Raw genomic sequence first — 15,340 nt, forward strand, 5'->3', positions numbered from 1 at the left:
AAAAAAAAAAAAAAAAGCATCTCTGAATTCACAATTCACACTATTTCATATAAAACAAATCATTTTTTAAAAAAGCTTAAAACATAAACTGAAGCCTGACTGTCAATTTAGTAAGTCCAAAATTGCAATTAATCTTCAAAAGAAAATACCAGGAGCATATAAAATATTTAAAGATAGCAAGCTTTTATATTTTAAAAATATTCTGTATGCCTAGCCCACTTTTACTTTTCTGCTTAGCCATTTGGTTATCATTAATCAATTAGCTGTATTAGTTAACTAGTTATATATCCATATTTCTAAGGAGATAGAATAAAACATTGATTAGTATAAAAGTGACTGATTTATACCACAACCTTGTGTCTCTTATGTCTGCTGGTGCCCTCTCTCCCCACCCACTAGCTTTCACATGATACTGATTTAGCATATATTAGTGTTGTGATTATGAAATATTCACCCAGACACTGTTTACTTATGTTCATCCTACCCACTAATCTTTGTCATTGAAAATCTAACCTTTCATTTAAATAGTAAGATAAATTCACGTGACACTGTTGCTCAGCTTTCTTGAAAGATAGTTAACTTTGAAGATACATTACGTATTGATCAGCAACAGAGTTTTATCTTTTTAAGACACTTAAATTTTCTCTGGAATGTTAGCTATTCAAGTAGACATTAATTGTGGGAACCTCTTCAGGTAATTATCACCAAGCATAATACCATCCAGGCAACTAAAAAATATGTACATGTATACATATTTTGTACAAAATATCTACTGCTATGGCTTAGCAAGGAATCCACTGAACATGATTCTTGTCAAAAATAAACATAACCGCTTATTTCCCATTTTTTCCACAAAATTAATCCATTATAGGGCTAGATTTCCCTAAAAGTTATCAACGTCAAAAGCCATATTATTTTCTCTGAATGTGGCTTTTTTTGTTTTCAATAGTAGCTGATAATTTACATTTTTACATATAAACACATATTTATTTACATATTTTAACTGTATTACAATTTTAAAACTCTTTTCTATTACAAAGGAAGAATCTAATTCTCTGCTGCCTCTTATAAAAGAGGTTTCAGTAAATGAGGAAAGAGGGACAGCCCTAGACTAGAAAGGAACTGAATTACAACAGCCAAAGATGAAACATTTTGCTCAGCTCCATTTTGTTCAGCTCCCGGTTCCTTTCAACACTGAATTTCGTTGTGCTTAATTTGACTCTTAGTTTTGTCTGTGAGTTTTAGTTGCACTTAATCACATCCCTTACCCCTCAAATGAATGGAATGACCCTTCCAGTCCTTCCACTGTTGACCCTCCTCTCTCTCTGCTTCACACACACTTTCTCTCCCTCTCACAATCACATACAGAGTAGCTTTTTGAAAGGAGGTTCCTTCACATGGACTACCTCATGTTCACACGATAAAATGTTAAACTGTTTTTTTTTTTTTTTAATCCCAAGCTGCAATACTTATGTAAAGTAATTTACATGAGCGTCCTTAATTCTTTACAGTGTAAATCAATATAAAAAGAATTGATACATTTTCCAGGCCAAAGTTGTCTCATAGATTTGTGTTGCGGGCTCACATTCTTTTGGCTAGAGACAATGTTCATAGCAGAGTGGAATATATTTCAGCACCACCAAAGTAGATAATCCCAGCAGCCCAAGATGGTTACCACAATTCTTTCTCAAAATTGCAAAACTATAAATAGAGTTCTTCATATTTTGCCCATGGAAAAAAGTTCATTTGTCCTTTGGAGCTTTAAGTCTTCAAAGCTGTACTTTTAAAAACTAGTATCTGGTTTTATCTAACCAAGCTAAGTAAGCAGCACAAATTGATTTGCTATAGGGAGAGAGATGGCTGGCAGAGGAACTTGCTATCAAGAGTTAATGAAAGTCCTTTGAATACTAATATTTGATTTAGAGTAACACTAAGTTTTAGTGTTTTCTAAACTACCACCTATAAAAGGGCAACCTGTTTTCTGGAAGTATTTCCATACGTCATCTTTGTCGATGTGGGTGTTCAGTACATACTGAGAGAGAGAACTCCGAGTAGAGATGACTTATAAAAGGTTAGGTTAAATATAGTTTGATAGTCTAATTTCTAGGCGGAGGCAGTAAAAAATTTGAATAAAACTATCCAGTCATGTTTGATTTCTGAACAATTATGGGAAAGGGTAGGAGTTTTCCCAATTCAAAAGCATCTGTAATAGATAAAAATTTGCATAGAGGAGTTGATATGGGTAACTTGCATATCTGGCTTCTATCTCCCCACCCACCTCTTTATCACCCACCCACACATATGCAGTATTTCAGAATTATCCAGGTCTATAATTATTCATGTCTATATTTTGTTCTTAAGAACAAGTAGACCAACATGCTTATATCTGAACCTAGCATATATGCAGTTAAGTTATTTTAATGCTGCTTTTTTCTTTTCAAGAAAATACTTATTTGTTAACAGATACTAGCCATTCTATTTTGTATCCTACGTCACAGTATAATGAAGCTGAATCTAAGATACCACTTGCATTTTATTACTGTGGATTTAGTCCCCAGACCTACTCAAAATGCTTCATGTATGTTTTCATTGTCAAATGAAATTCCACCAAAAGATAAATTTAAGCTAGTCTGTTTGTAGAAAGGGATAACCAATAATTGTTACATCTTTCATGGGAAAGATACACAGCTAAACCTATACAGACCAGTTAATACAGGGAGATGAAGCAAAGAGGTGAATAGTGCAGCTTCCAAAAACTGTGTTAAAGAAACAGAATTTTGGTTATATTATTTTTCCCTTACCTTATCTAGATTAACTGTTAGACTGTCCAACTCACCAATTTTTTCTTCTAATTTTCGATGTCACCCTTCCTGTGAAGACACAATCTGTATGTCAAAGGGCAAGCCAAAGTATTTATTGATATATCACTTTTTATTTTCAGGCTCCTAATTCATATTCATTATTAAACAGTTGTGTAATTCATAGCAGAAACATTTAATTAAATTTTAGTGATATAGCCTTTCCTAGAGCCAGGAAGATTCTTTATTCCAGAAATCAAAAGATGATTTCCTCTAACATCAAAATGAATCCACTAAGATAACTTTGAACCAAGATAAAATAGTCTACCATATGGATCGCTTTTGAAATACAGGAGTTCCCTCAAATCCCCATTTTAAACAAGGCGTAGTTAATTAAAATTTGGAAAATTAGAAACTAATAAAGACTATAGAATAATAAGCTACAAATAAATAGCTCCAAATATAAACAGGTGTTTGAAAATCATATACACTCAGTGTAGTTTCTTGATATAAATGCTAACACTGCTTTGATTATATAAGATCATAAAAGCTAGAGAAAGAAACGCTTATTAAGGAAACAAATAATTCTCCTTTATATTATTCTCTACATTAGCTCACCTATTTATTAATAGAAGGAAAGTAATTCTTTGCCAGTAGGTGGTGCTTTTGTACAAAACATCACTCAAAGATAAACTCGTTTCTGACTAATTTTATATCACTATACATCTTGAGTTCGTATCGCATCTCCCAAAAAGCCAGCCCCAAGTTACTCCACTTTTTTTCTGAAATATATACTTTTTCTCTCAGTGCTCATAATGACATTGTTAGTGCTGACTAGTTCTCTCCACTGGAAAGCAGCGTAATTACATACATTAGTAAGTAGGCTTGCTTTCCTTTGTTTAAAATGGGTGTGTCTGTATGGATAATTCTTCACTTGGATTCTTCCTCAGTAAAAGAGAGTACCGTACTCCCTTGACAATATAGTCAAGTAATCCTGACTCTAGCTGTGGAAGTCAGTGTAATCAGTGTAAGAAAAGTAAAAGCATCTTAAAATTGATGCCAGCAATGTCACTATGGTTTATCCTGATCAAAGTCATTGTGATTGCTAATCTATACTTAAGGGCTTAATGCCTTTTTCCTCTAGAATTCCAAGTTTCTAAATTTTCCCAGATTTTGGAGGAAGGAAAAATTATTCTCTCTGGGAATATATGAGGATTAAGGATTATAAACACAGTAAAATCACACTACATCCTTCTTCGCAACAAGCTTTCCTTAGGCAACACCAGATTCATCGACTAATACCAGTGATACATAAGAGGAGTGGTAGCCTAAGAATTCCATCAGGGAGTGACTAGCATTAATAAAATTGAGGTAATTGTGGAACACAGAGTATTTTCATCTCACATAACTGCAAAAGGATGAAGAAAGTCAAATTATCAGTTTTAATGGAGTAGAAAGTCTAAGTGTTTTAAAACCAACATTTAAACTTTCTGCAGATAATTTTCAATTTCCCTCACCCTCTTTCCCTTTTTTCCACCTCCCATGCTTTTCACAAGATATAGTTATTGTGTAACATTTGAGTTCTAGTCATTTAAAATTTGAACTCCCTTCACTTTCTCTGAAGACTATGTAACTCCATCTGTATGTGCTTATTAATTAGAGGCAAATATTTATATTGATAATAAGCTTTTAAAAATAATATTCAAACACAAGCATTAGTAAATCCAGGAAGTCTAATTCCAGAGCTAAACACTGTATCTAAAGGCTTAGAAATTTAATTTTGGGGACTAGTCTAGGGATAGAGTCCACGAACACAGTAAATGCTTTTTCCATTGTGTCTTAAACCTTTCTGAAATGGTAAACTGAATGTTTAGGGAGCCTGTCAGAGACTAGAGATATATTTCATGAGGCCTGGTCCAGTTAAATACTATAATTACTACCGGGCAAATCAACAAAGGCATCCTAAATTGCCCTAAGAAGGCGATGCCCTTATGTGCTTCCAAGCACGTTCTCTTCACTCTGGGCATGCTCTGGTGTCTATGCAAGTCTTTAAGCTGATGTTTTATGTAATTGTGAGTTCCTGGGGCCTCCAGGCCTCCTTCATCTGTAACTGGGTTTCCTTTCCTCCTACAGAGCTTGCACTAGCACTCATTTATCTCAGAGTTCAAATCTCTCCCTGCCTTCTACTCAAAGCCTCAACATCAAGTCAGAACCTGTTTCTCCTCCTAGAGACCGTACCACCACCCCTTCGAGATACCCACAACACACGCGCCACGAGGCGGGGAGATCTCCTGTTGACAGCTTGAGCAGCTGTAGCAGTTCGTACGACGGGAGCGACCGAGAGGATCACCGGAACGAATTCCACTCCCCCATTGGACTCACCAGACCTTCGCCGGACGAAAGGGAAAGTCCCTCAGTCAAGCGCATGCGACTTTCTGAAGGATGGGCAACATGATCAGATTATTACTTACTAGTTTTTTTTTTTTTTTTTTCTTGCAGTGTGTGTGTGTGCTATACCTTAATGGGGAAGGGGGGTCGATATGCATTATATGTGCCGTGTGTGGAAAAAAAAAAGTCAGGTACTCTGTTTTGTAAAAGTACTTTTAAATTGCCTCAGTGATACAGTATAAAGATAAACAGAAATGCTGAGATAAGCTTAGCACTTGAGTTGTACAACAGAACACTTGTACAAAATAGATTTTAAGGCTAACTTCTTTTCACTGTTGTGCTCCTTTGCAAAATGTATGTTACAATAGATAGTGTCATGTTGCAGGTTCAACGTTATTTACATGTAAATAGACAAAAGGAAACATTTGCCAAAAGCGGCAGATCTTTACTGAAAGAGAGAGCAGCTGTTATGCAACATATAGAAAAATGTATAGATGCTTGGACAGACCCGGTAATGGGTGGCCATTGGTAAATGTTAGGAACACGCCAGGTCACCTGACATCCCAAGAATGCTCACAAACCTGCAGGCATATCATTGGCGTATGGCACTCATTAAAAAGGATCAAAGACCATTAAAAGAGGACCATACCTATTTAAAAAAAAAAATGTGGAGTTGGAGGGCTAACGTATTTAATTAAATAAATAAATCTGGGTCTGCATCTCTTATTAAATAAAAATATAAAAATATGTACATTACATTTTGCTTATTTTCATATAAAAGGTAAGACAGAGTTTGCAAAGCATTTGTGGCTTTTTGTAGTTTACTTAAGCCAAAATGTGTTTTTTTCCCCTTGATAGCTTCGCTAATATTTTAAACAGTCCTGTAAAAAACCAAAAAGGACTTTTTGTATAGAAAGCACTACCCTAAGCCATGAAGAACTCCATGCTTTGCTAACCAAGATAACTGTTTTCTCTTTGTAGAAGTTTTGTTTTTGAAATGTGTATTTCTAATTATATAAAATATTAAGAATCTTTTAAAAAATCTGTGAAATTAACATGCTTGTGTATAGCTTTCTAATATATATAATATTATGGTAATAGCAGAAGTTTTGTTATCTTAATAGCGGGAGGGGGGTATATTTGTGCAGTTGCACATTTGAGTAACTATTTTCTTTCTGTTTTCTTTTACTCTGCATACATTTTATAAGTTTAAGGTCAGCTGTCAAAAGGATAACCTGTGGGGTTAGAACATATCACATTGCAACACCCTAAATTGTTTTTAATACATTAGCAATCTATTGGGTCAACTGACATCCATTGTATATACTAGTTTCTTTCATGCTATTTTTATTTTGTTTTTTGCATTTTTATCAAATGCAGGGCCCCTTTCTGATCTCACCATTTCACCATGCATCTTGGAATTCAGTAAGTGCATATCCTAACTTGCCCATATTCTAAATCATCTGGTTGGTTTTCAGCCTAGAATTTGATACGCTTTTTAGAAATATGCCCAGAATAGAGAAGCTATATTGGGGCACATGTCCTGCAAATATGGCCCTAGAAACAAGTGATATGGAATTTACTTGGTGAATAAGTTATAAATTCCCACAGAAGAAAAATGTGAAAGACTGGGTGCTAGACAAGAAGGAAGCAGGTAAAGGGATAGTTGCTTTGTCATCCGTTTTTAATTATTTTAACTGACCCTTGACAATCTTGTCAGCAATATAGGACTGTTGAACAATCCCGGTGTGTCAGGACCCCCAAATGTCACTTCTGCATAAAGCATGTATGTCATCTATTTTTTCTTCAATAAAGAGATTTAATAGCCATTTCAAGAAATCCCATAAAGAACCTCTCTATGTCCCTTTTTTTAATTTAAAAAAATGACTCTTGTCTAATATTCGTCTATAAGGGATTAATTTTCAGACCCTTTAATAAGTGAGTGCCATAAGAAAGTCAATATATATTGTTTAAAAGATATTTCAGTCTAGGAAAGATTTTCCTTCTCTTGGAATGTGAAGATCTGTCGATTCATCTCCAATCATATGCATTGACATACACAGCAAAGAAGATATAGGCAGTAATATCAACACTGCTATATCATGTGTAGGACATTTCTTATCCATTTTTTCTCTTTTACTTGCATAGTTGCTATGTGTTTCTCATTGTAAAAGGCTGCCGCTGGGTGGCAGAAGCCAAGAGACCTTATTAACTAGGCTATATTTTTCTTAACTTGATCTGAAATCCACAATTAGACCACAATGCACCTTTGGTTGTATCCATAAAGGATGCTAGCCTGCCTTGTACTAATGTTTTATATACTAAAAAAAAATCTATCAACCATTTCATATATATCCCACTACTCAAGGTATCCATGGACGGAACATGAAAGAATAACATTTATGCAGAGGAAAAACAAAAACATCCCTGAAAATATACACACTCATACACACACACGCACAGGGGAAAAAAATAAGAAAATCATTTTCCTCACCATAGACTTGATCCCATCCTTACAACCCATCCTTCTAACTTGATGTGTATAAAATATGCAAACATGTCACAAATGTTCTTTGTCATTTCAAAACACTTTAGTATATCAATATCGGTAGATACCAGTGGGTGGGAAAGGGTCATTATATGAAAATATGAAGAAATAGCCATATTAGTTTTTTAACCTGCAATTTGCCTCAGCAACAAAGAAAAACTGAATTTTTAATGTTGAAGATAAAGTAAGCTAAAGTACCAGCAGAAGCCTTGGCTATTTATAGCAGTTCTGACAATAGTTTTATAAGAACATGAAGAGAACAGAATCACTTGAAAATGGATGCCAGTCATCTCTTGTTCCCACTACTGAATTCTTATAAAGTGGTGGCATGATAGCGAAGGGATAATCTGAGAATTTTTTAAAGATGATTTAATGAGAAGAAGCACAATTTGATTGTGATGAGTCACTTTCTGTAAACAATCTTGGTCTATCTTTACCCTTATACCTTATCTGTAATTTACCATTTACTGTATTTGCAAAGCTAGTATGGTTTTTAATCACAGTAAATCCTTTGTATTCCAGACTTTAGGGCAGAGCCCTGAGGGAGTATTATTTTACATAACCCGTCCTAGAGTAACATTTTAGGCAACATTCTTCATTGCAAGTAAAAGAACCATAAGTGGCATTTTACACGGCTGCAAGTATTGTTATATCTAATCCTATTTTAAAAGATTTTTGGTAATATGAAGCTTGAATGCTGGTAACAGTGATGCAATATACACAAGCTGCACAACCTGTATATTGTATGCATTGCTGCGTGGCGGCTGTTTATTTCAACCTTTTTAAAAATTGTGTTTTTTAGTAAAATGGCTTATTTTTTCCCAAAGGTGGAATTTAGCATTTTGTAATGATGAATATAAAAATACCTGTCATCCTCAGATCATTTAAAGGTTAACTAGTGAGAAAGAAAAAACAAAATCCCAAGACACTTTTTAAAAGAATGTCTGCCCTCACACACTTCTATGTATTTGTTTTTCTTACGTGCCCATCTTTTAACTTAGAGATAGCATTTTTTGCCCTCTTTATTTTGCTGTTTGTTTTTCCAGAGAGTAAATGCTTTGTAGTTCTTTCTTTAAAAAACATTTTTTTAAAGAAGAAGCCACTTGAACCCTCAATAAAGGCTGTTGCCTAAGCATGGCATACTTCATCTGTTCTCGTTTGTGCCATCTGCCATGATGTCGTCACTTTTATGGCGTTAATTTCCTGCCACTACAGATCTTTTGAAGATTGCTGGAATACTGGTGTCTGTTAGAATGCTTCAGACTACAGATGTAATTAAAGGCTTTTCTTAATATGTTTTAACCAAAGATGTGGAGCAATCCAAGCCACATATCTTCTACATCAAATTTTTCCATTTTGGTTATTTTCATAATCTGGTATTGCATTTTGCCTTCCCTGTTCATACCTCAAATTGATTCATACCTCAGTTTAATTCAGAGAGGTCAGTTAAGTGACGGATTCTGTTGTGGTTTGAATGCAGTACCAGTGTTCTCTTCAAGCAAAGTAGACCTGGGTCACTGTAGGCATAGGACTTGGATTGCTTCAGATGGTTTGCTGTATCATTTTTCTTCTTTTTCTTTTCCTGGGGACTTGTTTCCATTAAATGAGAGTAATTAAAATCGCTTGTAAATGAGGGCATACAAGCATTTGCAACAAATATTCAAATAGAGGCTCACAGCGGCATAAGCTGGACTTTGTCGCCACTAGATGACAAGATGTTATAACTAAGTTAAACCACATCTGTGTATCTCAAGGGACTTAATTCAGCTGTCTGTAGTGAATAAAAGTGGGAAATTTTCAAAAGTTTCTCCTGCTGGAAATAAGGTATAATTTGTATTTTGCAGACAATTCAGTAAAGTTACTGGCTTTCTTAGTGATGCAGTGTCCGTGGTGCATTTTTTTAAATTAATGTTTTGCTGTTTAAATTTATTCAATTTTATTGTGTTTTTTAAAAAGCAGCTTATGCCACAAGCACAAATGAGCTTTCTCAGTTTTCAACTCAAAATATTACATGAAAAGATGTGTGTGTGGGAGGGGTGTGAATTGGATAACAGTTCTTAGGGTATTACAGAATTCAGCCAGTGTTGGAAGTTTAAGGTTCTTATTGAATGGTTCAACTTCTTTATCAAAGAAGTTCCATGAAGATCTCTGATAACCTGTTTAAATGTACAGAATTTTCAAAAGTTATTGTGAAAACAGTACCATAAAATAAGTTATTTTTTAACTAAAATCTGTATAAAGTGTTTCCAAAAGCACTTCCTTTTCTTCATCAAAGTAATTTCTAAAAGTTGAAAACATAGGCTTATAAATCTGAATAAATTAGTGAATTCATACATTTTTAGAGACTATCAAATATATTCATTATTAACATTCAATAGTAATCTCTAAAGGGGAATGTCCTTAAAAAGATCAATACAAAGATTAATTTAAAAACTGAAAAGGAAAACAAGACACCACCAGTTAGCCAGCTGGAGAACTTGGACTTTTGCATTAGTAGTGATATCTGCTCCAAAACGAATGCAGTTCGGGGAAATGTAGCTTCAAAATAGCAGTGCTTTTTGCTTTATTCTCTTGTATTCATTTTCAGCAAACATTTATTACGCAATTATTATATGTAACTCATGTGGTGATTCTAGGATGAATGAAAATGTAGGCCTTTATCTTAGGAAACTTATAAACTAATAGGAGATAAAAGGTATTCTCAGGGAAGTCTACAAAGTACTACGCGGGAGTCACTCTGGCCATCCTGGGGCAGAGCAGAGCAGAGGCTCAGATCCTGGACACTTCCTCATCCACCCAGCAGAGGAAGCCTTTCACTTGATTTTGAAGGTGGGCAGGATTGAGAAAGGCCCAGAAGGGGATGAGTTCAAGGCTGTTTGTGGGCATGTGATCCCTGCAGTCACACACGGCCCTACCTTGTGTTTTGTTTCATGTTCTGCTATCATTATCCTGATAATATCCTGGTAATAAAATTATCCTTAATAATTCTATGTTTGAGTTTGAATGTTGTAAGTAAAGTTCAATAGGACAATAAAGCATGTGCCTGAGCAGAGGAAATACACAGGAAAAAGTGAACTGTTTTATATTTTAGTACCTTTGACAGAGGGAACCTTTTGTTTTGCTTTTTCAACAAGGACTTCCACATTTTCATTTTGCACTGGGGCCTGGAATTATGACACCATCCCTGGATGAGGGCATTTCGCAAGGAAGAAATAGTACAAAAGTACAGAGATAGGAAAGCAAGAGACAAACTTGCAGGAATTGTGGGCCTTTCTGTTTAGGTAAAGTATAGCCGTATGTAGGGGAGCACTGAGAGACAAGACTGGAAGAGTTAGTTTGCCTCTGATTGTATGTATAACCGCAATTTTAAAAGAATTAGGCTTAAGCAATTAATTGAAAGATTTAGGAGAGAGAAAATTGTCAGAATTCAGTAAATGGTTAGATTAATGGTAGGAATGGTGATGTATAAGGAGTTGTTAAAGTTTACAGTTTTAGGCTTAAATGATTACGATCCTAGTAATGTCCAAATTGGAAATTGAGAGGTCACTGCTTTGTGAGGAAGGTAGTCACTTCAGTTTTCAGTATGTTGAGTTAGAATATGAGAATGTTGTAAATAAAGACTTAAACTCAGGATATCAGTAAATGCTGGCCTGATCTGGATGTGTGGGCCTTTTTTTCTTTCAATTATGTTCGAAAGTCTGGATTAAATAGAAATACTGAATTTGGCAAGGGAACCCTATTCAGAACACAGCATCTGAATTTTCATCTTGTGATTTGAGAAAACCCTTTTTCCATTTTGTTTGCATATTTCTATGGCATCTTTCCTATGTGTTATCCTTGCAGACTGACTTCTAAACAAGATCCAATGATGAAGGAGGAAAGCCAAGTTCGCTTCCCTACTGTGCATATCCCTTGGATTCCAACTGTCCGTATTGCCTGAGAGCAAATTATCTCCGTCACCAAAAATGAGGCTGCTCTTTAACCTCTCCTGTCCCAAGCACGGCCTCCTTCCTGGGAACTTTTGTTAAGAGTTAGAATTAGGAAAACATGGGAAATAGTCACTGTTTCTGGTCTTAAAGTAGTTTCTGATCTTAATGGTAACCTTGGCTGCCAAATCATCAGCTCCATCTCTTACCCAGTCTGTATTGCTTCAGACTGGAGGAAGAACTTCCAGCCCTCATATACCCATTTTTAGTAGCCAACTTCTAGAAAGGATGCTCACCCTTTGAATCTGGCAACTCAGTACAAAGGCCAGACTGAAATGGGAGGAAACATGAACTACTAGTGGGACAATTCTACATGGAATAAAAAGTAGTTAGGAGAGCACTTTGCTCAAACACTCCAGGGCCAGAAATGTAGCGGCCTTGCTAGTTCCCTTGGCACGCTCCACCAAGGGAGAGCCAGTGCCTGGGAGATTGCAATGGTAGGGGCAACCTGAGGAAACAGACGCTGAAGTTGGGTGTGTGAGTGGGGGCACGACACTAACAGTCCCTTCACTACAATAGACTTGACCTACATGACCTTATTTAACCTACTTGATGACACTGTGACAAGGGTGCAGTTTTCTTTGAGAGGTCTTGGTTAATAATTAAACCAACTATGCCCCTCACAAGCTAAGTAACATTTGTCAACTTATTTATTCCCTCTAAGCACTGATTTTCTCTAAGTCACAGAGTTTGTCACTAACTCAGAGGGTTACTGAGGCTCCATTAAGACTTAATAGGTGCTAATCACTGAAAAGGTTGGGAGCCCCACTCTCCCACAAGTTACTCAAAGTAAACACAATGCTACTCCATAAAATGATGGTAAAAGAAATCAACAAAGTTCTGATTTTTCGTATGATGACCACAGTATGCTATTTTATTTCTTTAGGAATATCACATTCTCAAAAGATAATTTGCTAGGACCCTACATTGCTAATGCTCAAAGCACATACTCCACTTACAGAGAAAGTCGAGCTGTGCAGGTATTCATCCCAAAGCTTCACACTACTAGTGCTAAATATATCAAAACACAGACTTTTCTAGAAGTGATAGTTACAGAAACAATTACTTTCTTCAAACATTTATTCCAGAAATATTCTATATGATATGCTCATTTGTTTTTACAAGGGAGAGAGCCCTGTTTGGAAATGCAAACCTATGTGTATGCAAAGGCTTATATGTGTAATATTCATGATTAAAGTACAGGAAAGGTGCCTATCCCTACAAAAGTGCTTACGTAAATTGTGATACATCCTCCCAATTGAATACTATGTAACCATTTTTTGAAAAACACAAAACAAACTAAAGCCTCTATGTACTGATACGGAAAACTCCAGAACATATCATTAGGCAAAAAGCAATAATAGAACAGTGTATAGAGTATGCTACCTTTCAGGTAAGAAAAGGAGGAGACCAAAACAATAAGTTTTCTTAAATTTGCATGAAGAAACCCTAGAAGAATACACAAAGAAATGAAAATACAGCCGGGCATGGTGGCTCATGCCTGTAATCCCAGCACTTTGGGAGGCCGAGGCAGGTGGATCACCTGACGTTGGGAGTTTGAGACCAACCTGGCTAACACGGTGAAACACCATTCTACTAGAAATAAAAATAAAAAAATTAGCTGGGGTGCTGGCACACCTGTAATCCGAGCTACTTGAGAGGCTGAGGCAGGGGAATTCGTTGAACCCAGGAGATGGAGGTTGCAGTGAGCCAAGATTGTGCCACTGCACTCCAGCCTGGGTGACAGAGCGAGACTCCATCTAAAAAAAATTAAAAATAAAAAACTTAAAAAAAGGAACAGATATGAAGAAAGTAGTTACCAAAGTGGTAAGGGTTTGGGGAAAGAGGTGAATGAGAGGAAAGATTTAACAACACATACTTTTAAATATTGTTTTATTTTGAACTATATAATATCCTACTTATTTTTTTTTTAAGATTTTAATTTGAAAATAAGCCTTCCCCCAAAAAGCAAATACCACACACTGAATAGATTTATAGGGAACTATCCTCTAAAGAAGCAGCCTTTGGAAAGAAAACGCCAGTGTGTAGAGCAAACCTTAGGACTGATAGACTCGCCTCTAGGATTCTCCAGGCACAGGCGGCTTCAGCTGTCAGTTCCGGATGACAAGGACCACAACCTTAAGGTTAGCAGTTTGCTTCTCTATTGACTACACTAACTGGCCAAAGAGCCTTACTCAAGCAAGCAGTTTTCTATGATTAAATCACAAATATGAATTTAGAATTCATCCCATAAGGTTTAATTTATTCTGCCTAGTTAGTATCAGTTTATCCTATCAGCCATCTAATATTAAGGCTATAAATCTAGAGATCTTTGCTGAATTTCTGTTGCTTCCTTGCTCATTGTCATTGCAACCTCCTCCCCTATGACCAACCCAGCTATAGTATTAGAACACAGAAAACATGCCATCCTTACCAACTCCTGTGTCCTGTGTCCATAACAATCGGCTGAAATTGCATGGAGATTATGTTACTTTTTGGTACTTTCAAATTCATCAGCTGAATTTCTAATTAAGTTTTGGGAGGCTGAAAATAATATTTTTCACTATTTTCCATCTTTTCGTTCTTCCCATTTACTCTCCTGGTTTATGTGCTTTGCACGTGAAAAAATTATTTGAGCCAATCAAAAACATTTTCTTCAGAGTTCTACTGGCAATAAAAGAATAATGCTTTCCCTCATGAATATGTACAATTGTTATTTGTCAATTAAAATAAACTTTTTTTTCCCAAAAATAAAGAATAATACTTTCTGGCCAGGAGTGATAGCTTATACCCTGCAATCCCAATCGTTTGGGAGGCTGAGGTGAGTCGATCACTTGAGCCCAGGAGTTTAAGACCAGCCTGAACAACACAGTGAGACCCCTGTCTCTATAAAAAATTTAAAAATTAGCCTGTCATGGTGGTGCACACCTGTAGTCATAGCTATTCTGGAGGCTGAGCCCAGGAACTAAAGGTTATTGTGAGCTATGATTGCACTATTGAACTCCAGCCTGGGGGACAGAGCAAGACTCTGTAGCTATGAGAGAGAGAGAGAGAGAGAGAGAGAGAGAGAGAGAATAATAGTTTCTTCCATCTCTCTCCTGAATCCCCCAACCAGTAATGATATTTGTCCTTTGAGTTTAACGACTACAAAAGAACTCAGAAGAAAATGATTCTTGTCTTCTAACCAGTGTGTCCTCTCCAGAGTCCATTTTAACTGTACTGACAATATAAAGACATGCACAACAGCCCTTCCTCACCTACCTTGATAAAGCCCAGTTTTCTTCCTGCCTTTTTAATAATGCATTTTGTAGACTCTGAGAATAGAAGAGAAAGTTCCTATGAAATATAAAATCAAGAACTAGGAGACATGTTACATTGAACTTCTGTATTTAAAAATTATATATGACTAGTTATTAGATAAACCAGAATGTAACTAATTTCAGTGCTAATTGTGATAACAATTATTAAAAATCACTCATTAAAATTTATGTGAGGAATATGCTGCATGAAAGAATCTGGGCACAAAAGAGAACAAACTGTATAATTGCATTTATATACAGTTCAAGAACAGACAAAACTAATCTTTTTTTTTTTTTTTTTTTTTTGAGACAGAGTCTTGC

At 35.8% G+C, this 15,340-nt stretch overlaps 1 protein-coding gene across 16 annotated transcripts in view; it reads left to right on the plus strand.

Moving 5' to 3' along the window:
• Positions 1-9,611, plus strand: part of MEF2C (myocyte enhancer factor 2C) — a 195,080-nt gene extending 185,469 nt beyond the window's left edge. For 15 of the 16 annotated variants that reach the window (XM_017890483.1, XM_017890474.1, XM_017890473.1 and 12 more), the window contains one exon: positions 4,932-9,611. In XM_017890483.1, the coding sequence (XP_017745972.1) occupies positions 4,932-5,253 (322 nt within the window). In that variant the 3' untranslated portion in view covers positions 5,254-9,611. The remainder of the gene's footprint in view (positions 1-4,931) is intronic. The other variant, XM_017890486.1, reaches the window with a different exon arrangement.
• The last annotated feature ends 5,729 nt before the right edge of the window (positions 9,612-15,340 follow it).

Source organism: Rhinopithecus bieti, unplaced genomic scaffold (assembly GCF_001698545.2).
Source record: "Rhinopithecus bieti isolate Rb0 unplaced genomic scaffold, ASM169854v2 scaffold_17861, whole genome shotgun sequence".
NCBI lineage: Eukaryota > Metazoa > Chordata > Mammalia > Primates > Cercopithecidae > Rhinopithecus > Rhinopithecus bieti.